Source organism: Pygocentrus nattereri, chromosome 4 (genome assembly GCF_015220715.1).
Source record: "Pygocentrus nattereri isolate fPygNat1 chromosome 4, fPygNat1.pri, whole genome shotgun sequence".
Lineage (NCBI taxonomy): Eukaryota > Metazoa > Chordata > Actinopteri > Characiformes > Serrasalmidae > Pygocentrus > Pygocentrus nattereri.
This window is the reverse complement of record NC_051214.1, coordinates 2415819-2439761: the sequence shown is the minus strand read 5'-3', so window position 1 is coordinate 2439761 and position 23943 is coordinate 2415819. Positions and strand designations below refer to the sequence as shown.

General features: G+C 42.5%; 1 protein-coding gene across 1 annotated transcript in view; it reads right to left on the bottom strand.

The window, feature by feature from the left end:
• The window catches only part of lama2 (laminin, alpha 2), a 268929-nt gene extending 246708 nt beyond the window's left edge, over nt 1-22221 (bottom strand). Inside the window, exon 1 of the mRNA XM_037537821.1 lies at nt 22084-22221. Within this exon, the coding sequence (XP_037393718.1) occupies nt 22084-22153 (70 nt within the window). The 5' untranslated portion in view covers nt 22154-22221. The remainder of the gene's footprint in view (nt 1-22083) is intronic.
• Nucleotides 22222-23943: the final 1722 nt, after the last annotated feature.

The following is a 23943-nucleotide window of genomic DNA, read 5'->3' as shown; positions in this document are numbered from 1 at the left end:
AGAAACACCCACCTTGTGCTTCACATCATGTCACTGGTAGGTTGAGAGCGGTCCACTATCTAAAAATATACAGCCCTGAGCGGGTCTGTGGTCAGAAACTGACGACTGATGCAGGGCTAGAGAATAACCTACACAAACCGTGCATCACCAGATGAGCTACTGTCTCTATCTGTACACCAGTAAGGGGGGAGGTGGAGTTCTGATAAAGCATCTGCTGCTTTTTAATTTTCATATGTATAAATATTCTATTTTTTCTTACGTTAAACATCATTGTATTTTCTGAAGAATTGGCCAGCGATCTAATCTGGCAGAAGATACATTTGTTATCCTCAATTGTGTCTAAGTGCGCTTTATTAGCTCCAAGTTTTAATCATGGCACGTTGATGAATAACGTTCATCATGCCTGGATTGAGATTTATGTATATTTAATTAACGAGGAGGTTTTAGGAAGATTGGCTCTGCGTCAGGAGGAAAGCCACATCATTTTGGAATCGTCTGGAGACTGGCAGCTTGATGCCATTCATTTTGGGTTATTTTACTTGTGGAGAATCTCACTCAGTTTCAAATCCCTGGACTGGATGTTTCGTACAGCTAAATTACATGTAGATAAAGCAGGTTGGCAGTTGTTAAAATTAATAAACCAGGCCTGAGAAATGAAAGACTGTGGAGTGCAAATTCACACAGATCAGGTTTTTATTAGTAGCTTCGCTACTGATTTGGGCCAAACTAAGCCAAGCTGGAAGCCCAGAGAGAATTCTTAACTCAGTTTCCTGCAAGTTCTGCATGAAGAATAAGGCCAAAAAAAAAAAAATATATATATATATATATATATATGCTGTAAACAAAGCAAACATAAAGGCTGTAGCTTTAAATGAAACAAATTATAGAGCCTAAAGCCATAACACTCATTTATACTCAATGCTTCTGAGAGCCTTTAGACTAAAGCTTCAACATTATCAACAAAACAGTCGCCAATTTAGCCTTGAAACTTCGCCTTACTCTTCGTGTTTACTTAAAACTTTGTCTCGGCGTCCTATTCATTTAAATGGGGAGCAGATTTCAACTTTAAGTGAGTTAAGTACTTTAACTTTAAGTAACTCCACAATCGGGAGATTCCACCTCCTCATTTAACCCATCCATGAAGTGAAACACCACATACACACTAGTGAGCACACACACTTTGAGGCAGTGAGCACACTCGGTGGGCAGCCCTATCCACAGCACCCGGGGAGCAGTTGGGGGTTAGGTGTCTTGCTCAAGGACACCTCAGTCATGTACTGTCAGCTCTGGGGATTGAACCGGCAACCTTCTGGTCACAGGGCCAGATCCCTGACCTCCAGCGCATGACTGCCCAAGCATGCTACCAAAACCTTAGTAACCACCTGGGAAAGCACAGCAAACTGTTACTGTGTGTGCATCCCTGTTTTTCAGAAAGAAAAATACTTTTTGGGTATCGCTGGGGGTGGCACTGTCGCCTCACAGCAAGGAGGGCCTGGGTTCGATTCCCCGGCCGGGTGACCGGGGTCCTCTCTGTGTGGAGTCTGCATGTTCTCCCCGTGTCTGCGTGGGTTTCCTCCGGGTTCTCCGGTTTCCTCCCACAGACCAAAGACATGCAGTCAGGCCAATTGGACATGCGGAATTGCCCCTAGGTGTGTCTGCATGTCTGCGATGGACTGGTGACTTGTCCAGGGTGTATCCTGCCTTCTACCCGATGACCACAGGGATAGGCTCCAGCACAACCCCCCCACCTCCCCCCCACCCCCCGCCCACGACCCATAGGGAGAAGCGGCTGTGTGTGTGTGCCACAAATACATTGACACAGAATGTAGAAGGAATTAAATGAATAACTATGGAATTGTTTCTATGGAATTTATGGATTATGTAATAATTGTGTAAATAATAATGCAAATCAAATGAATAGTGCAACACCAATCGTACAGTCCTACAGTCAGATGAAACAGTCAGGGCACGTCAAATTACATTTATTAATATTGAAAATACGTTAACACGTCCACTACAGAGAAATTTACAGTAAATTTTAGCCCAAAACCTTTGCATACGATACGCTTTGTGTGATAATCTTTCAAGTCACTTCTCCCAAGTCGAATGTAATGTGTTATGTAAGTATGTAATTACATTTAAACTGTACAGCAGAACGACAGTAATAACTCTAGGCTTTTACACTTGAATCAATTTCACGCCACAGTCCACTTGAAAACCAGACGTCGTCCGTTCCGTTTTTTCAGCGCTCGTTCAGGCACCGCACAGCACCCTAACTACGGCGGGAAAATGGCCCAGAGTTATTGCAAGTGCACAAGAGCGGCGCCAAGAAGAGTAATGGTTCTCCAGCACAGCGGGGCAATAGATTTACCTAATGGAACACCTTGTCTGAAGCATAAGTACACATTCATTACCCCCACTTTTTGCTGACTTGTAATCATTTTCTTGTTCTCCGTTCGCCGAGGCCGGTTCCCTGCTCTCAGACAGGAGCGCACCCCGGGCCCCAGCGGTGCTGGACCTGTTAGCTCTGGCGAATTCTTTGGCTCTTGTACAGTTGAAGTTATTTCCCATGAATCAGAAAGCGCCCCGGTTCTGACGTGGCAGCCCAGGCTAATAGCACCGAGCTCAGAACGACACCCAGAAGACTTCAACACTCTCGGCTTCTCTTAAACAGGACGAACGAGGCGGCCGAGGCTCGATTCGTCTGGAGCGCGTGACGGCGACATGATTTCAATCCGGAAAAACACGATGGCCCTACAGACCACGGCCCTGGTCTACTCAGCAGAGCCACGAGCGAACGAGCTGCAGGCCTTGTTTTTGCTCTGTTTGTACTTTTTACACAGGGTAATGGTCACTGAGCCTTATTTCCACTGAGCCTTCTGCAGAAACGGCGTTTTAAAGTGAAAAGAATTTTCTCTCAAACAGCGGATGGGACTCGTTTTGATGTTTGAGGATTTGTTAGAGTTAACTCATGCAAAGAAAATATATTTCTCTATATTTAAAAAATTGATCAAGATTGTAATATGTTTCCATACATATACGGAATGTATACATATACATATTTCAATATCTTAACATATATATGCACATATTTCAACATGTTTTAATACGAGTGTTTCCGAAGATATTTTTTCCTATAATTATTTTCTCCTATAATTATGGCACAATTTCTGAAGTTACACCCAAATCCATTTTCATGCTACTCCAGTTTCCTTAGTTATATTGCACCCATTTTTCTAGTTACTCCATGCATTTCCTCATATACTGTATACTATTCTCATTTCCATAGTTACATTACACCTCGTTCCATAACTACACATGGTCCCATGGTTATGCTACACCCCTTTTTCTTTCCATAGTTATACTACACCACTTTTACACCAAGCTATTTCCATAGATGTGCTTCACCTATTTCCATAGTTACGATAGGCCCGTTTTAATTATGCTACATCATAAAAAACGCTACATCTATTTCCATAGTTAGTTATGCTGCACTCATTTCCTTAGATGTGCTACACTTATTCCCACAGTTGTGCTACACCTAGTTCCATAATTCTGCTACACCCATATCATGGTAACGCTGTGTGATCTGCCAGTGACTAGTAGTAGTACATTCATGAAGAACATGGTTCTTTGAGGGTTCTGTACACAGACAGTGGGCCTTACTCTCCAGTATCTTCCCAGGTTTGTTCTTAAATGTGTTCTTGAGAAAGGCCCTAAGGAACGTCAGGTTCATGACGGGTTCTCAAAGCGCAGAACTGTTCTCGCCTTTGTGCTCTGGAGTGTGTGTAGATTCTTTTCTTACCCAAGAACAAACCCTAGATAGAAAAACATCGGTGAATATCAGAATCTTCATGAAAACCGCGTAAGAAGGAATTTTTTCTTAAGAACATTTGGCGAATAAGGCCTATGAACACCTAAAGAACCATCTTCTTCTAAGCCGTTTCTCCCTCAGGGTCATGGGGGGTGCTGGAGCCTATCCTAGCGGTCATTGGGTGGAAGGCAGGATACACCCTGGACAGGTCGCCAGTCCATCGCCGGGCAGACAGACAGACAGATACATTCACTCACACCTCGGGGTAATTTGGCATGTCCAATCGGCCTGACTGCGTGTATTTAGATTGTGGGAGGAAACTGGAGAACCCAGAGGAACCCACGCAGACACGGGAGAACATGCAAACTCCACACAGAGAGGACCCTGGTCACCCGGCCGGGGAATCGAACCCAGGCCCTACTCGCTGTGAGACGGGTTTAATAGACATGCTTAAAGGGTTCTTTGCATTCCAAAACGGTTCTTCAGATTACAGCACAATGTGTTGTATATGGTTCTATGTAGTATCTTTTAAAATGGTTCTACATAGCACCAAAAAGGGTTCTTCTCCTGTTACAAGCTTGACTTCGTAACAGTAGCAGAACTATTTTTTGGCATCGAACCATATATAACACCTTCTTCATCAATCTGAAGAACCGTTTTGGAATGCAAGGAACCTTTTAAGTATGCAAATTCTTCTTTGAGCGTTCATGGTTCTACGTAGAAGAAAACATCCAAAGTTTGTTTTTAAAAGTGTTCTTGAGAAAGGTCCTAAGAAAAAGTCTGCATCGGATTCATGACGGGTTCTTAAAGCATAGAACTCTTCCCACCTTTGTGCTCTCGAGTATGTGTAGGTTCTTTTCTAACCCCACATAAGAGAACATCGGTGAACATCAGAATCTTCGTGAAAACTGCGTAAGAAGAAATTTCTCCTTAAGAACGGTTGGTGAATGAAGCCTGAAGGTTCTATATAGATCCATAAACGCTTAAAGAACGCTTTGCATGATTAAAGAGTTCTTTGCATGGCGAAAGGGTTCTTCAGATCGATGGAGAATGTGTTTTTGAAAAGGGTTCTATTGTTATGACGTCAACCCTTCTGGTGCAATACAGAACCAGCATGTTCTCCATCAATCTGAGCAATATTACACCAAGCAAAGAGTTCGTTGAATGTTCATGGTTCTATATAGAACCATTTTGAGATTTACATCATTTGGCAGACGCTCTTTACACAGGGAGGTGAAGGCAGTGTTAGGAGTCCAGCCCAAGGACTCATAGTGGTATAGCATACCCAGGTGGGGCATTGAACCCCTGTCTACAGCATGGAAGGCAAAGGTCTCACCCACTACACCATACCAACAATGCCAACGTTCTTCTAGAACCCTTGAAGAACCGTCTATTTAAAGAGTGTAGTAGCTAGAAGACACATCCCATTACTGGCTCAATGCTATGGTGAATAAAGAGTGAAATAAATGAATAACTCGTTATCGTTTCCTCGCTCTGCATTACCAGATACATAGTCGAACTGGGTTTCGTGGTGTTACCCGACTAAAACACCAGCTGTTGCCACAGGCCTTTCTTAGTTGGGCTACACTAAACGCAACTAAGCCTCCTCCAAAATCGCTAGAAGTCAGAGCACACGGATCACCGTGCGCTTCATGAGACGGAAAACGGGATTTGCATATTTCCTGAGGTGATGGACGACTGGCTGAAAAAGCTCATTACATTCTTCCCTGTTGCACAATGCTGTCAAAGAGGTGTGGGACTGACCAATAAGCAGGCATCCCTTTCACTCCAGAGCGCTGTCTGTGAGATGAAATGAATGCTGGATTAGAGCACATTGCATCCTGTGCTTGTGCACCGCAAGGAAGAAAGAGAGACAGAAGCTTTGGCTCGGAGGCCGATTCCTCCAGCCTGTGGGCGTCGTCTGGCAAGGCTGAGCATCTACAGCTCAAAGCCCACACCTTCCAAACACAACAACAGTGCCCATTTAGAACAACACAATGGACACTGTAACTGAGAGCTGGACAAAGCATTCTTAAAATCCCGCCGGCCCCTATCCTCGCCGGGGGAACGTCTCATTGTTCCTTACAGGACCTCAGTCCAGTGAGCCACAGCTATCTATGGAGATAGTAATAAACAAGGATATACTGCACATACCACTGTATCTTCTCAGATCCTATACATGCACATGTGTTCCTATGTCATGGGCTTATATCTCTTTTCTACCTGTTTTCACTTCTGAGAGTCAAGTCTATTTGATATCATTCTTCATTATGTCTAATAATGTGTTCCTCACAAACGAGATTAATAGTTTAATAAAGCTGCTTCTAATTTGGCTGGAGACTTGCTGATGACTTTATGTAAGATATAAGATGTAAAACCTCCTGGAGCCTAAAAGCCACTCATGCTGCGAGATCTCTACGTATAGAGATGATAAAAGGCTAGGGTGGCTAATCAAGTACGTTAATGGCCGCACTTAAGACACGAGTGTTTCACATGGTTTTTTTCTCCTCAGCATGTCAGAACCTTTCTGAATTTTCATATTTTATGTTATACCCACATGATACTGAACACTGTAACTGTACACCACCATGGGTGTTTCTAATAAAGTGGCCAGTGAGTGGAAGCACAAGGTAGGTGTTTCTAATAAAGTGGCCAGTGAGTGGAAGCACAAGGTGGGTGTTTCTAATAAAGTGGCCAGTGAGTGGAAGCACAAGGTAGGTGTTTCTAATAAAGTGGCCAGTTAGTGGAAGCACAAGGTGGGTGTTTCTAATAAAGTGGCCAGTGAGTGGAGGCACAAGGTGGGTGTTTCTAATAAAGTGGCCAGTGAGTGGAAGCACAAGGTGGGTGTTTCTAATAAAGTGGACAGTGAGTGGAAGCACAAGGTGGGTGTTTCTAATAAAGTGGCCAGTGAGTGGAAGCACAAGGTGGGTGTTTCTAATAAAGTGGCCAGTGAGTGGAAGCACAAGGTGGGTGCTTCTAATAAAGTGGCCAGTGAGTGGAAGCACAAGGTGGGTGTTTCTAATAAAGTGGCCAGTGAGTGGAAGCACAAGGTGGGTGCTTCTAATAAAGTGGCCAGTGAGTGGAAGCACAAGGTGGGTGTTTCTAATAAAGTGGCCAGTGAGAGGAAGTGCAAGGTGGGTGTTTCTAATAAAGTGGCCAGTGAGTGGAAGCACAAGGTGGGTGATTTATCAGTCTACTCAGGCTTTAGCAAGAACCTCAGTGTTTCTAATAAATCTGCTTGTTGACTTCCTTTTTAGAGTCCACATGACGAGCATGTTCAATACGACTATGTATTAATTTAGTGGGTAAGTATTCTAAAGCGTTCTCCTACACATCAAACGTAACGCTATATATTCTGATAACTGGCTTTTCACGGTGTAATGGACTCAAAACAGGCACTTCATCTCTTTATTCTGAGTATGTATTCCCGCTACTCGCATTCCTCCACGATCCAAGCCGGTCTGTGTGTAGTGTGGAGTGTGTGTGGGTGCATATATGTGTTTGTGAGTTAATATGCATGGCAGACTCAGTCCTTCTGGGGAACAGAAGCCCATTATTATCATTATTATGATTTCTTTCTTCCTCTTTTCAGAGAAAATGTAATTGAATCCATAATGTTTGCGAAGATGCATGGCGCAGACCTGACGGCCTCCAGCCGCCGCCTGAAAGCGTCTATTACATTTGCCTTATGTATTCGCCTCGCATTACAAAACGCAATAACGGCCGGCCGCGGCCGAGAGGTGACAAAGCAAATGTTAGAGACGCGAGACGCATGAGAAACCAGCGCAGGCTTTCCTTCCGCAGGGGCGATTATTTATCAAAGGTGAGCGTCTACTGTGGTAAAGTCCTGCGACACAGGGGCGGAGGGTCAGGAGCGCTTTGATTGGTCATTGCATTATTTAAGGGTGACATTTGAAAGGGTCAGGCTGAGCAGAGAGAATGAAACGGAGAACAGGCAGAGCTGACGGGTCGGGGAATTTCTGATTCAGTCCAGAAATGGAATATATACAAACCGGGCAGATTCCTGAACACACTGTCCTAAATGTGCTCAGTAATATATTCCATTACAGTACATAAAGGAGGAATACATTCCCACCACATCCAGGATACAGTTATCATACATCTTCACGTGGGAAAAACTCTGCTGGAATCTTTGCTGAATTCACGCTGTTCCTCGCTGCTGGTAGTTTTCTTCATCGTGGACAAACAAGCAGTGATGGTGTTTCTTTTAAAGATTTCTATTTATTTCATGGGCGAGTTTTTTAAAAAGTATTTTTTATATGAATGTATTTTTTTTTATAAAGTGAGTGTAGAAACACGGAGGTGGTCAGAACGTTACGCCTGATTGGTGTATATATATATATATATATATATATATATATATGTTTGTATTTATTAATACTGTATACTAATACTAATGTTGTGATATATAGTCACTTGATTAGACTTCATTTAGACCAGGGGTGGTCTGGGGGCCTGAACTCAGGGAGTGCATGGACTGTATGGCCTGTATGAACTGCATGGACCGTATGGCCTGTATGGACTGTATGAACTGCATGGACCGTATGGACTGCATGGCCTGTATGAACTGCATGGACCGTATGGCCTGTATGGCCTGTATGAACTGCATGGACCGTATGGCCTGTATGGCCTGTATGAACTGCATGGACCGTATGGACTGCATGGCCTGTATGAACTGCATGGACCGTATGGACTGCATGGCCTGTATGAACTGCATGGACCATATGGCCTGTATGGACTCTATGCCCTGTATGGCCTGTATGGACCGTATGGCCTGTATGGACTCTATGCCCTGTATGGCCTGTATGGACCGTATGGCCTGTATGGCCTGTATGAACTGCATGGACCATATGGCCTGTATGGCCTGTATGAACTGCATGGACCGTATGAACTGCATGGCCTTTATGGAATGCATGGCCTGTATGGACCTTATAGCCTGTATGGACTCTATGCCTTGTATGGCCTGTATGGCCTTTATGACCTGTATGGACCGTATGGCCTGTATGGCCTTTATGGCCTGTATTGACCATATGGTCTGTATGGACCATATGGACTGAAGAGTCAGTGGTACAATTTGAAATTTTAGTGTTTACTTACAACATAAAACTGTTATTTATGTTATTTTTCAAATAAAATGGACAAATTGTTCTGTCCTTGATATGGGCCCTTTAACTGATTGGTGTTGTGAGGTCAGAGCACTGCAGAATCAGAACTCTGTGGCCGTGTTTTACTAGAGGCCGTGCAGTGGTGGACTCAATCGAGGTCAGCCACCTGAAGACTTCACCGAAGAGTGTTTTTCTTCACTCTGACCTGTTCGAAGGTCAGCGACCTCTGAGCCGCTGGAGCTCGGTCAGATTCAGAAACGGCCAGCCTGCTGACCTCAGATCAGCAGGAATTGATCCGATTAAGAGTGCATTAGAAGCAGATGTGGAGGCAGCTGTATGTGTTTGTGAGGGAGGGAGGGAGAGGATGAAAGGGGAGAGGCCAAACGCCAGCAGAGCAGGAGCCCTCGCTCAGCCAGATACCTGTGGCTCTGATTTCACCTACGCCTGGATCTCCTGTCTCACAGCCGCGGATCATGTTTTACATCGTTAGGACAGGTAACCTGGGTCAGTTCAGGATTACCTGGATTAGAGCGGATAGTAAACAGCTCTTAGACCAATCAGGGTTGAGATCCTGACTAATCAGGACCATCTGGTTTCACCTTTTTAAGAAAATTGCTTCAAGTCACATAAAAAAACATGAAATCAAGACAGTAAAAGAAAATGTGGCGTTTGAAATGAACAGAGAGTCGTGTGTAAAACAGCTTCTCCACAGAGCAACAAGAATCAGACGTAAATATGAAAAGCATAAAGCAACTAGAACAGCAAAACGTAGCGGCGACAGTGATGCCGGTGCTACAGCGCTGCTTTTTGCAGTTATAGTGTGTGTAAATGAATAAAGGAAACAGGAGGAAAGGGGAGGATGACAGGAAGAGAGGCTCCCTGGCGAGTTCAGCACAGCCACCTATGAAAACATCTCCTCTCAGCTGGAGTCGCACATGTGGCCTCACGCCGTCCACAGCGCAGGACAGAGGTCAGGAGTGAAAAGTTAAACACCAGAGTCCAGTTTGGCCTCCCCCAAACCCTCACCACCCTCTGCCTGACCGCACACAACACACTCTCTGTTACCGCACATTCAACACCCTCTCTACACACTCAACACCCTCACCATACACTCAACACTCAAAACCCTCACCACACACTCAACACCCTCACCACACACTCAACACTCAAAACCCTCACCACACACTCAACACCCTCACCACACACTCAACACTCAAAACCCTCACCACACACTCAACACCCTCACCACACACTCAACACCCTCACCACACACTCAACACTCAAAACCTTCACCACACACTCAACACCCTCACCATACACTCAACACTCAAAACCCTCACCACACACTCAACACTCAACACCCTCTCTACACATTCAACACCCTCTCTACACACTCAACACCCTCACCATACACTCAACACTCAAAACCCTCACCACACACTCAACACCCTCACCACACACTCAACACTCAAAACCCTCACCACACACTCAACACCCTCACCACACACTCAACACCCTCACCACACACTCAACACTCAACACCCTCACCACACACTCAACACCCTCACCACACACTCAACACTCAACACCCTCACCACACCCTCACCAACCTCTGCCTGACCGCACACAACACACTCTCTGTTACCGCACATTCAACACCCTCTCTACACACTCAACACCCTCACCATACACTCAACACTCAAAACCCTCACCACACACTCAACACCCTCACCACACACTCAACACTCAAAACCCTCACCACACACTCAACACCCTCACCACACACTCAACACCCTCACCACACACTCAACACTCAACACCCTCACCACACACTCAACACCCTCACCACACACTCAACACTCAACACCCTCACCAAACCCTCACCACCCTCTGCCTGACCGCACACAACACCCTCTCTACACACTCAACACCCTCACCACACACTCAACACTCAACACCCTCACCACACACTCAACACTCAACACCCTCTCTACACACTCAACACCCTCTCTACACACTCAACACTCAACACCCTCTCTACACACTCAACACCCTCTCTACACACTCAACACCCTTACCACACACTCAACACCCTTACCACACACTCAACACTCAACACCCTCTCTACACACTCAACACCCTCACCATACACTCAACACTCAACACCCTCTCTACACACTCAACACCCTCTCTACACACTCAACACCCTCACCACACACTCAACACTCAACACCCTCTCTACACACTCAACACCCTCACCATACACTCAACACTCAACACCCTCTCTACACACTCAACACCCTCACCATACACTCAACACTCAACACCCTCTCTACACACTCAACACCCTCTCTACACACTCAACACCCTCACCACACACTCAACACTCAACACCCTCTCTACACACTCAACACTCAACACCCTCTCTACACACTCAACACCCTCACCACACACTCAACACACACTCAACACTCAACACCCTTTCTACACACTCAACACCCTTACCACACACTCAACACTCAACACCCTCTCTACACACTCAACACCCTCACCACACACTCAACACTCAACACCCTCTCTACACACTCAACACCCTCACCACACACTCAACACTCAACACCCTCACCACACACTCAACACCCTCTCTACACACTCAACACCCTCACCACACACTCAACACTCAACACCCTCACCACCCTCTGCCTGACCGCACACAACACCCTCTCTACACACTCAACACCCTCACCACACACTCAACACTCAACACCCTCACCACACACTCAACACCCTCTCTACACACTCAACACCCTCACCACACACTCAACACTCAACACCCTCTCTACACACTCAACACCCTCACCACACACTCACCATACACTCAACTGATACCACTTTAAATTCACTGCCACCCTAAATTTACTGATACCTTAAATACACTGCAATCTTAAACCCATCATTGGGCTGATATTTCTGTGCATTAGGCTGTAAGTGTCTGAGTCTGTGTGTACTGTGTATGAGTGTCTGTGTGAGGGATTGTGGCAGTTAGGTTTGTCTCAAGCATTCCACCTTTCATTCCCAACGGGACAAGAAACAGCCGTTGATCGGCCACTGTACAAAATCATAAGTCGAATCAGTCCCAGAAGAACAAGCACACACAGGTGTAGGATCTACAATCCTGCAATCCAGTTTTGTGGTTCTACATCAAAAATGTGGGACGAGAAACTGTTTAAGTGTTGAGTTTGGGATAATACCAAGAATTAGACAATTATGAGGAACAGTAAGGCGGCTTTTCCAAGCCATCTTAATAATAATAATAATAATAATGAGTTTACCGTTAAAAAATAAAGTGTGACGACCTGAAAGTTTGAAAAACTTCAGGATTTTGTGAGTGCGCCCCCTGCTGTTTAACTGGGCGTCACTGCTCCCCAGTTTCAAAGCTTTAGCCGGTAGTGCTAACGTTATTCCAGCTAATAAACACCCACACATTCAGCACCATCACTGAAATACTGTATTTGGCCAGGTTCATCAACATTGGCACATGCAGGAAATGATTGACCACAAAGAATCGTGTAATAATTCCTTGAATTCAAACCATAATAACCCATCTCCTCTTATACATACTGCCTCTTCATGTGGTGAACAGATTGTGTTCTTGTTCCAATGAGCAACAATTCAGAAATGATTAATATGAAATTACACCTTTTGTCAGAAAAGCCTCTAAGAATATTAAGGCGTTAATTTTAAAGGCTGGCCTGGTCGATTTCACTTTGTGGAGGCCACAAATGCCATTTCTCTCTGCGGTGAAGTGAAGAATCCACCGAGCAGGACTCTGCCTTTGAGGAACGTCAATGGAGCGTTATCGCCGGCTTCAGAAGCGCCAGAGAGGAGGGAAATAATTAAAGAAACGAGAAAACAAAGTGAAGGAACGTTGTGTCTCCGTGCCAGAATGAAACAGCGTATAGCGAGAGTGTGAATGGGGCCATCCTGAGCAATATGTCTCTCCGCAGAAAAAGACAATAAGCGAGAAGAAATTCTGGCTTGTTTTAACAAAACAGCCGAGAACGACTTCAGGAGCAAACGCGAAGAAAAGAACAAGAGCTCGCTCTCGTTTTCTCCTCGAACATAAATAAGCTCGGACGGCCCTTCGTGTCGAGCGATTGGCAAAACATTCACAGCAATTTCTCAAATAATGCTCTTAGCATCTGCTCAGCTCTATTGACCCGCTAGCCGGCGCGTTCGGCTGTTGTTTGCCGCTGTTCTGGAATTAGCTATTGATTTTCTCCTCTAAGCATTCAGAAGGCTTTCTCTCTATTCTCTCTCTCTCTCTCTCTCTCTCTCTCTCTCTTTTTCCCTCATCCGACTGGAGGTGTTATAGAAACATAGCCTGACATGGGAACACACAGAACGCCACAGAAGATGTTTATGAGCTTGGCCAGGAAAGAAAGAGACGTGGAGAGAGGAGGAGGGAGAGCTGGTCAGGTCAGAAACGGCAGGAAGAATGAATAAATGAAAAGAAATGGATTTCAGCCTCTTGATATCCACACCAGAGGCGAGACTGGGATGCAGACATGGACAAACAATATGTTCTCGGCTAGTTCTAGTCAAGAAGTCCACCAGATTCTTGGTGGATAGCAAACGGCATAAGGTCGAAGTCAATAACTTCACCACATACCGCAACACACATGTTGAAATTATAGCCAAGCGGGGATGGGAGGATTTGGGGCTGGCAAAGGGGCAGGAACCAAAGTTCCCATGACAAAACCACTTATATTTACAGCTGCATGCTGTAAAACATCCCGCAAAAAACCCACATCACTGTCCAAACAATCAAACGGGTACAGGTCTCTTGAAATCAGGTCTGCTTCCAGCTCTCGCTCAAGGGGGAACCCGCAGGGCCTTCAAGGCCTTCAAATTAGGTTAAAACATCCTCGTTGTAGTAACTTATTTCATTATTACAGTTCTCTTTCCTTTAGTCTCTCTGAATAGAACTGACTCTCTGTCTGTGCTCTCTTTATTTGCCGAGCTGAACAGCTGCCCATTCTGTGGGTCTGATTTTGTTGCTAATCGGGTGCCCACTGCTTGCCTTCTGGACTAGTTGGACCACCATGGATCTTCTCGCTGTAGAACACTGAGCAAACCTCACCTGCGTGAACTGACCCTCCTGATGATGCTGCTGCTATTAAACTGTTTAATCAGAGCCACTGCTTCACCTAGTTTTCCCCCCGTTTCTGTATTTTAATATTTTATACTAACGTTGCTTGCTGTCCAGTGTCGACCAGAGGAGGATGAGTTCCCCTCTTGAGTCGTGGCTCCTCTCAAGGTTTCTTTCTCTTGCTCTTATGGAGTTTTTCCGTGCCACTGTTGCCACTGTCACCGCTCACGGAAGCTCGGACCTGGATTTTTCTGTAAAGCTACTTTGTGACAAAGTGACTTAAGGTTGACTTTAGTGTGTAATGTAGACTTTTGTGCATGTAAACTTTCTGCAAAGTTCACTCCAGAGGGAGAAACTCACTTTTCTCAGCTTCCTTCTTTGAATTCCAGCCCTTTTCCTGTGTTACACGATGATGTAATCTCGTAATACAGCCCTTACTTGAGGGAGCAAATACACTGTTTGTGCCTTGACGAACGAAAAATGCACCTTTATTTCTAACATTGTGGAGGTTCTAGATACATCACTGATGGTGAATATGAGCTGTATATGAACCACGTTTTGATAGAAAGGGAAATTATGCTGAATGGGATTTTCAGCAGTGCTCTGTGAACCTAACACTGACATGGTAGGCGTCTTCTCTGACTGCACGCCAGAAAAGTGGAAGGGTATCTGCTAAAGCAGCTGGGGAGCATAGAGGTGCGTAGGTGTTTATAGCATGTCTGCTAACAAGCCCGAGGTCGATAAGGCACTCATCAATCTCCGAGCCCTGCCTCTGCTTTTAGACTTCACTATTCTTACTCGGCTCCTTTTCAAATATAGCACCACACTCCTGTTTCACACCTGTTAGCGGCGACCTTTGTGTCTTTGAAAGGACAGGACATTTCCAACCAACCCAGCCACTCTGATATGCTACAGCTGAGCACTGTGGGTAATCCGATGCTACATGTTAAGCATCGGAGATGGCAACAAATGAAGGTGCTTGAGAGTTTAATGGGGTTAACGCGTAAGGACGTGACTTTGTTACACCCTGACGCAGTCTAATTCATATGTGCACCACTCTCGAAAGATCACGGACTGACTGAAGTGCATACAGCGGAGATACAATGCGCGGCACCGGTGATGAGTCAAAGCTATTCCGAGCCATGGAGACACTTTCTAAGAATCCAGAACAGGTTTCAAGGCCTCTTCATCGCCACAGCTTCGCCATTCAAACTATTCCATACAGATCATTTCTCATTTCCCAACAGAAAGCAAACCATAATAAGAAGATCCATAAGAAGGTGGGCAATCATTGAGCACACAGATTAAAAATGCATGTTTACAAACACAACTTACACGGACAGAGCTAGGCTTTTCCATATGAGCTCTGTGTCAGCCTATATAGATCGTTTAAGCTATCGGGTAACATCAAACAATGTGTTGGGGATTATAAGCGAAATGGGAAAACGTATATACAACCCCTTTTCCAAAAAAGTTGGTATGCCCTGAAAAATGTAAATAAAAACAAAAGGTATGCAAAACATTTACATCCTGTATGTATTTGCCAATAGTACAAAGAAAACATATATAATTTTGAGAATGAGAAATTGTATTTTTTTTTTAATGGAGGCAACATGTTTCCAGAAAGACGGGACAAGGACAACAAAGCACTGGTAAATTCGTGTAATGCTAAAAAGAACACCTGCTAGAACATCTCACAACTAATTATGCTAACTGGCAACAAAGAGCATCCCAGAGAGGCTGAGCCACTCAGAAGTAAAGATGGGGACAGACTGCGTGGACAACAATATTGTTTCTCAACATAAAATATCAAAGAACATCTGGATGTCATCATCTACAGTTCATAATATCATTAAAAGATTCAGAGAATCTGGAGAAATCTCTGTATTTAAGAGACAAAGCTGAAAACCAACATTGGCTGGCTGTGATCTTTGGGTCCTGAGGTCATCACTGTATTGAAAGCAGACACAATTCTGCACTGGAAATCATTGCATGGGCTCATAAACACTCCTGAAAGCCATAATCTGTGAGCACAGACTGTAGCTGCATCCAGAATGCAAGTTAAAACTATAACATGTGAAGAAGAAGCCAAATATAAACAGGATCCAGAAATGCTGCCACCTTCTCGGGGCCTGAGCCCATTTGAGATGGACTGAGGGGAAGTGGAAAACTGTCCTGTGGTCCGACGAATCAACATTTGAAATTCTTTTTAGAAATCATGGACAATGGCTAAAGAGAAGAGGAGCCATCAGGCTTGTTATCAGTTCATAAACCATCATCTGTGATGGTTTAGGGGGGCTTTACTGCATAAGGCATTGGTGACGTGCTCATCTATGAAGGCACCATTAATATTAAACGATATATATTCATGTTTTGGCAACATATGCTGCCATCCAGATGACGTCTTTTTCAGAGAAGGCCTTGATTATTTCAGCAACGCAATGTAAAACCACATTCTACATGTTTTACAGCAGCACTGCTCCACAGTAAAAGAGTTCAGGTGTTAAACTGACCTGCTTGCAGTCCAGCCCTGTCATCCATTGAAAATAATTGGCACTATATGAAACAAACAATACGATAAATGAGACCCTGAAGTGATGAGTAGCAGAAATTCTATATCATGCAAGAATGGAAAACCTTTCACTTTCAGAACTGCAGCAATTGTTGTCCTCAGTTCCCAAATGCTTACAGAGTGCTGTTAGAAGAGGTGATGAAACACAGCGGTAAACACGCCCCCGTCCCAACTTTCTGAACCTGCTGCTGCAGTCAAATTCATAAATGGCATTTATTTCTCAAAAAACAATAGAATGCCTCAGTTTTAGGATTTGAAATGTTGCCTTTGTAATATTTACTAAGGTATTAGTAATATTCACTATGAGGTATGAAAAGAGAGAGTGTTTGGTATTATAAGAGTGTTAGGTATTAAAAGAGAGTGTGTCAGGTATTATAAGAGTGTTAGGTATTAAAAGAGAGAGTGTTAGGTATTATAAGTGTGTTAGGTATTAAAAGAGAGATTTTTAGGTATTATAAGAGAGAGTGTGAGGTATTATAAGAGTGTTAGGTATTATAAGAGAGAGTGTTAGGTATTATAAGAGAGAGTGTGAGGTATTATAAGAGTGTGAGGTATTATAAGAGAGAGTGTGAGGTATTATAAGAGTGTTAGGTATTATAAGAGAGAGTGTGAGATATTATAAGAGAGAGTGTGAGGTATTCTAAGAGTGTGAGGTATTATAAGAGTGTGAGGTATTAAAAGAGATAGTGTTAGGTATTATAAGTGTGTTAGGTATTAAAAGAGAGATTGTTAGGTATTATAAGAGAGAGTGTGAGGTATTATAAGAGTGTTAGGTATTATAAGAGAGAGTGTGAGATATAAGAGAGAGTGTTAGGTATTATAAGAGTGTGAGGTATTATAAGAGAGGGTGTTAGGTATTATAAGAGAAAGTGTGAGGTATTATAAGAGTGTGAGGTATTATAAGAGAGAGTGTTAGGTATTATAAGAGAAAGTGTGAGGTATTATAAGAGAGAGTGTGAGATATTATAAGAGTGTTAGGTATTATAAGAGAGGGTGTGAGGTATTATAAGAGTGTTAGGTATTATAAGAGAGGGTGTTAGGTATTATAAGAGTGTGAGGTATTCTAAGAGAGAGTGTGAGGTATTATAAGAGTGTGAGGTATTATAAGAGAGAGTGTTAGGTATTATAAGAGAGAGTGTGAGGTATTATAAGAGTGTGAGGTATTATAAGAGAGAGTGTTAGGTATTATAAGAGAGAGTGTGAGGTATTATAAGAGTGTGAGGTATTATAAGAGAGAGTGTGAGGTATTATAAGAGTGTTAGGTATTATAAGAGAGAGTGTGAGATATTATAAGAGAGAGTGTGAGGTATTCTAAGAGTGTGAGGTATTATAAGAGTGTGAGGTATTAAAAGAGATAGTGTTAGGTATTATAAGTGTGTTAGGTATTAAAAGAGAGATTGTTAGGTATTATAAGAGAGAGTGTGAGGTATTATAAGAGTGTTAGGTATTATAAGAGAGAGTGTGAGATATAAGAGAGAGTGTGAGGTATTATAAGAGTGTGAGGTATTATAAGAGAGGGTGTTAGGTATTATAAGAGAAAGTGTGAGGTATTATAAGAGTGTGAGGTATTATAAGAGAGAGTGTTAGGTATTATAAGAGAAAGTGTGAGGTATTATAAGAGAGAGTGTGAGATATTATAAGAGTGTTAGGTATTATAAGAGAGGGTGTGAGGTATTATAAGAGTGTTAGGTATTATAAGAGAGGGTGTTAGGTATTATAAGAGTGTGAGGTATTCTAAGAGAGAGTGTGAGGTATTATAAGAGTGTGAGGTATTATAAGAGAGAGTGTTAGGTATTATAAGAGTGTGAGGTATTCTAAGAGTGTGAGGTATTATAAGAGTGTGAGGTATTATAAGAGAGAGGGTTAGGTATTATAAGAGTGTGAGGTATTCTAAGAGTGTGAGGTATTATAAGAGAGAGTGTTAGGTATTATAAGAGAGAGTGTGAGGTATTATAAGAGTGTGAGGTATTATAAGAGAGAGTGTGAGGTATTATAAGAGAGAGTGTGAGATATTATAAGAGTGTGAGGTATTATAAGAGAGAGTGTTAGGTATTATAAGAGAAAGTGTGAGGTATTATAAGAGAGAGTGTGAGATATTATAAGAGAGAGTGTGAGGTATTATAAGAGTGTGAGGTATTATAAGAGAGAGTGTTAGGTATTATAAGAGAAAGTGTGAGGTATTATAAGAGAGAGTGTGAGATATTATAAGAGAGAGTGTGAGGTATTATAAGAGAGAGTGTGAGGTATTATAAGAGTGTGAGGTATTATAAGAGAGAGTGTTAGGTATTATAAGAGAGAGTATTAGGTATTATAAGAGTGTGAGGAATTATAAGAGTATTAGGTATTAAAAGAGAGAGTGTTAGGTATTATAAGAGTGTGAGGTATTCTAAGAGTGTGAGGTATTCTAAGAGTGTGAGGTATTATAAGAGTGTGAGGTATTATAAGAGAGAGTGTTAGGTATTATAAGAGTGTGAGGTATTCTAAGAGTGTGAGGTATTATAAGAGTGTGAGGTATTATAAGAGAGAGTGTTAGGTATTATAAGAGTGTGAGGTATTCTAAGAGTGTGAGGTATTATAAGAGTGTGAGGTATTATAAGAGTGTGAGGTATTATAAGAGAGAGTGTTAGGTATTATAAGTGTGTTAGGTATTAAAAGAGAGATTGTTAGGTATTATAAGAGAGAGTGTGAGGTATTATAAGAGTGTTAGGTATTATAAGAGAGAGTGTGAGATATAAGAGAGAGTGTTAGGTATTATAAGAGTGTGAGGTATTATAAGAGAGGGTGTTAGGTATTATAAGAGAAAGTGTGAGGTATTATAAGAGTGTGAGGTATTATAAGAGAGAGTGTTAGGTATTATAAGAGAAAGTGTGAGGTATTATAAGAGAGAGTGTGAGATATTATAAGAGTGTTAGGTATTATAAGAGAGGGTGTGAGGTATTATAAGAGTGTTAGGTATTATAAGAGAGGGTGTTAGGTATTATAAGAGTGTGAGGTATTCTAAGAGAGAGTGTGAGGTATTATAAGAGTGTGAGGTATTATAAGAGAGAGTGTTAGGTATTATAAGAGAGAGTGTGAGGTATTATAAGAGTGTGAGGTATTATAAGAGAGAGTGTTAGGTATTATAAGAGAGAGTGTGAGGTATTATAAGAGTGTGAGGTATTATAAGAGAGAGTGTGAGGTATTATAAGAGTGTTAGGTATTATAAGAGAGAGTGTGAGATATTATAAGAGAGAGTGTGAGGTATTCTAAGAGTGTGAGGTATTATAAGAGTGTGAGGTATTAAAAGAGATAGTGTTAGGTATTATAAGTGTGTTAGGTATTAAAAGAGAGATTGTTAGGTATTATAAGAGAGAGTGTGAGGTATTATAAGAGTGTTAGGTATTATAAGAGAGAGTGTGAGATATAAGAGAGAGTGTGAGGTATTATAAGAGTGTGAGGTATTATAAGAGAGGGTGTTAGGTATTATAAGAGAAAGTGTGAGGTATTATAAGAGTGTGAGGTATTATAAGAGAGAGTGTTAGGTATTATAAGAGAAAGTGTGAGGTATTATAAGAGAGAGTGTGAGATATTATAAGAGTGTTAGGTATTATAAGAGAGGGTGTGAGGTATTATAAGAGTGTTAGGTATTATAAGAGAGGGTGTTAGGTATTATAAGAGTGTGAGGTATTCTAAGAGAGAGTGTGAGGTATTATAAGAGTGTGAGGTATTATAAGAGAGAGTGTTAGGTATTATAAGAGAGAGTGTGAGGTATTATAAGAGTGTGAGGTATTATAAGAGAGAGTGTTAGGTATTATAAGAGAGAGTGTGAGGTATTCTAAGAGTGTGAGGTATTATAAGAGTGTGAGGTATTATAAGAGAGAGTGTTAGGTATTATAAGAGAGAGTGTGAGGTATTATAAGAGTGTGAGGTATTATAAGAGAGAGTGTGAGGTATTATAAGAGAGAGTGTGAGATATTATAAGAGTGTGAGGTATTATAAGAGAGAGTGTTAGGTATTATAAGAGAAAGTGTGAGGTATTATAAGAGAGAGTGTGAGATATTATAAGAGAGAGTGTGAGGTATTATAAGAGTGTGAGGTATTATAAGAGAGAGTGTTAGGTATTATAAGAGAAAGTGTGAGGTATTATAAGAGAGAGTGTGAGATATTATAAGAGAGAGTGTGAGGTATTATAAGAGAGAGTGTGAGGTATTATAAGAGTGTGAGGTATTATAAGAGAGAGTGTTAGGTATTATAAGAGAGAGTATTAGGTATTATAAGAGTGTGAGGAATTATAAGAGTATTAGGTATTAAAAGAGAGAGTGTTAGGTATTATAAGAGTGTGAGGTATTCTAAGAGTGTGAGGTATTCTAAGAGTGTGAGGTATTATAAGAGTGTGAGGTATTATAAGAGAGAGTGTTAGGTATTATAAGAGTGTGAGGTATTCTAAGAGTGTGAGGTATTATAAGAGTGTGAGGTATTATAAGAGAGAGTGTTAGGTATTATAAGAGTGTGAGGTATTCTAAGAGTGTGAGGTATTATAAGAGTGTGAGGTATTATAAGAGTGTGAGGTATTATAAGAGAGAGTGTTAGGTATTATAAGAGTGTGAGGTATTCTAAGAGTGTGAGGTATTATAAGAGTGTGAGGTATTATAAGAGAGAGGGTTAGGTATTATAAGAGTGTGAGGTATTCTAAGAGTGTGAGGTATTATAAGAGTGTGAGGTATTATAAGAGTGTTTTAGGTATTATAAGAGTGTGAGGTATTATAAGAGTGTGAGGTATTATAAGAGAGAGTGTTAGGTATTCTAAGAGTGTGAGGTATTCTAAGAGTGTGAGGTATTATAAGAGTGTGAGGTATTATAAGAGAGAGTGTTAGGTATTATAAGAGTGTGAGGTATTCTAAGAGTGTGAGGTATTATAAGAGTGTGAGGTATTATAAGAGAGAGTGTTAGGTATTATAAGAGTGTGAGGTATTCTAAGAGTGTGAGGTATTATAAGAGAGAGTGTGAGGTATTCTAAGAGTGTGAGGTATTATAAGAGAGAGTGTGAGGTATTATAAGAGAGAGTGTGAGGTATTCTAAGAGTGTGAGGTATTACAGGGCAGCGTGTGCTACACACAGTTTGTGTGTAGTTTAAGTCCAGCTACTCCTTTATTTCCAGTGATCGTGAGCAGACGCTGTGTAAATCCCTAGTGTTGTGAATGTTCCTGTGACGTCTGACGTCACATCTGATCTGATCTGAGTCCACCTCATATGCACTAACGCAGTCCTGCCGATGACCCGCAGCCTGTGCAAGTCAGACCCGGTCCAGTTCTGAAGCAACAGCTGCCCACACTGACCCTCGTTACGGCCACAGTGAACGCCATAGTCACCACCAAACTTCTACAGAAATTCTCCAAAATAACCCAAAAGTGACGCTCGAACCGATCAGGTGTTCACTCACCTCTCTGCTGAGCGCCTCCGCATCGCCATAGCAACGGCAGGAGCACCAGGACACACCAGCGGCCATTCATTTTCACTCCAGCGCTGCTGCTGCTCCTGCTTCTGTACTTTCTCCGTGCAAAAGTGACTTTGAGAAACTTGAGCTTGCGCGCTCTCCCTCTCCCTCTCTCCCTCTCCCTCTCTCCCTCTCTCTCTTCTCTCTCTCTCTCTCTCTCTCTCTCTCTCTCTCCCTCTCTCTCTCTCTCTCCCTCTCCCTCTCTCTCTCTCCCTCTCTCTCCCTTTCCCTCTCTCTCCCTGTCTCTCCCTCTCTCCTCCCCCTGTCCTATCACTGGGGCGCGGGGGTTCGGGGGTGGATGTTCCAGATTGGATCTCTGCGCACACACACACACACACACACACACACACACACACACACACACACACACACACACACACACACACACACACCCACACACACACACACAAAGCACTGCAATGCAAATATGATTTTCCATGAATTATAAACATATGTGGACAAATTAGTGACCAGTGAGGAGAGCGAAGCTTCTGGGCTGTGACTCTGCTACTTTGTTATAATGTGAAATGTAATCAAATCCGGTTATTTTGATATTAAATCACATGAATACAGTATCTCACATCAACACACCTGCAGCTGAAAGTACCGCCAGGCTTCCTTCTCACTGTATTTCTACAGCACGTGAACTGATTTTAGACCCACGGTTTTACCGATTCCTCATCTGAAGCTGTTTGTCTGAGCAGTGAGTAGTGAGAGCCTGTAAACATAACGTTTAACTGAAACACGCACAGGAGCCAGTCGTCAGAACGTGACGTTAAGGTTATGAGCACTCTTAGAAACGGTTCCGCGAGGGTTTTCAGTAAGGAGGATCTTTCTATATAGAACCATGCACACTCAAAGAACCCTTTCCATGACTACAGGTGGTTCTATATCACACCCAAAAGGGTTTTTCTATTGTGAGAAGCTTCGTAACAATAGCAGAACCCATTTATGGTGATATCTGTCTGTCTGTCTGTCTGTCTGTCTGTCTATCTATCTATCTATCTATCTACTTACCTATCTATCTATCTATCTATCTATCTATCTATCTATCTATCTATCTATCTATCTATCTATCTATCTATCTATCTACTTACCTATCTATCTATCTATCTATCTATCTATCTATCTATCTATCTATCTATCTATCTATCTATCTACTTACCTATCTATCTATCTATCTATCTATCTATCTATCTATCTATCTATCTATCTATCTATCTACTTACCTATCTATCTATCTATCTATCTATCTATCTATCTATCTATCTATCTATCTATCTATCTATCTATCTATCTATCTATCCAGATTTAAGTGAGGACGTGTTCAATTATTTTCACTCAGAAAATCATTTGACCAAAAGTCGTATAGAAACCATTATTATTAGGCCTAATAAGAGCTTGTGTATCGGTACAGTGCCGATTTCCTCCCCTCTGTGAAGTGAAGCCCTTCATCCTTCCTCGTCTGTTCAGTTTAAAATGAGTCAGAATGAAGAGAAGCTGAAGGGGAAGTGGGTTCATTTCAAACGGCTTGACTTTTACACATTCCTTACTCCACATGTTGAGGAAGACCAGGCCGTTCCCACTCAGACCTGCGGGCTCAGAAGCCCACTGTGTTCCTGACTTGGTGGAAAGTTCTGGGAGGAACTTTCTGACCTCCTCTGCTCCCTCTAGTGTCAGACTGATCCGGCAGATCTACAGCTCGGCCGTCAGTCAGCAGGACGAGCGCAGACGCCGGGCTCTAGGGCGTCAGTACACATCAGTACACACCACATTCAGAGTTCTGCTGGAGGGAAAGTCCAGCTA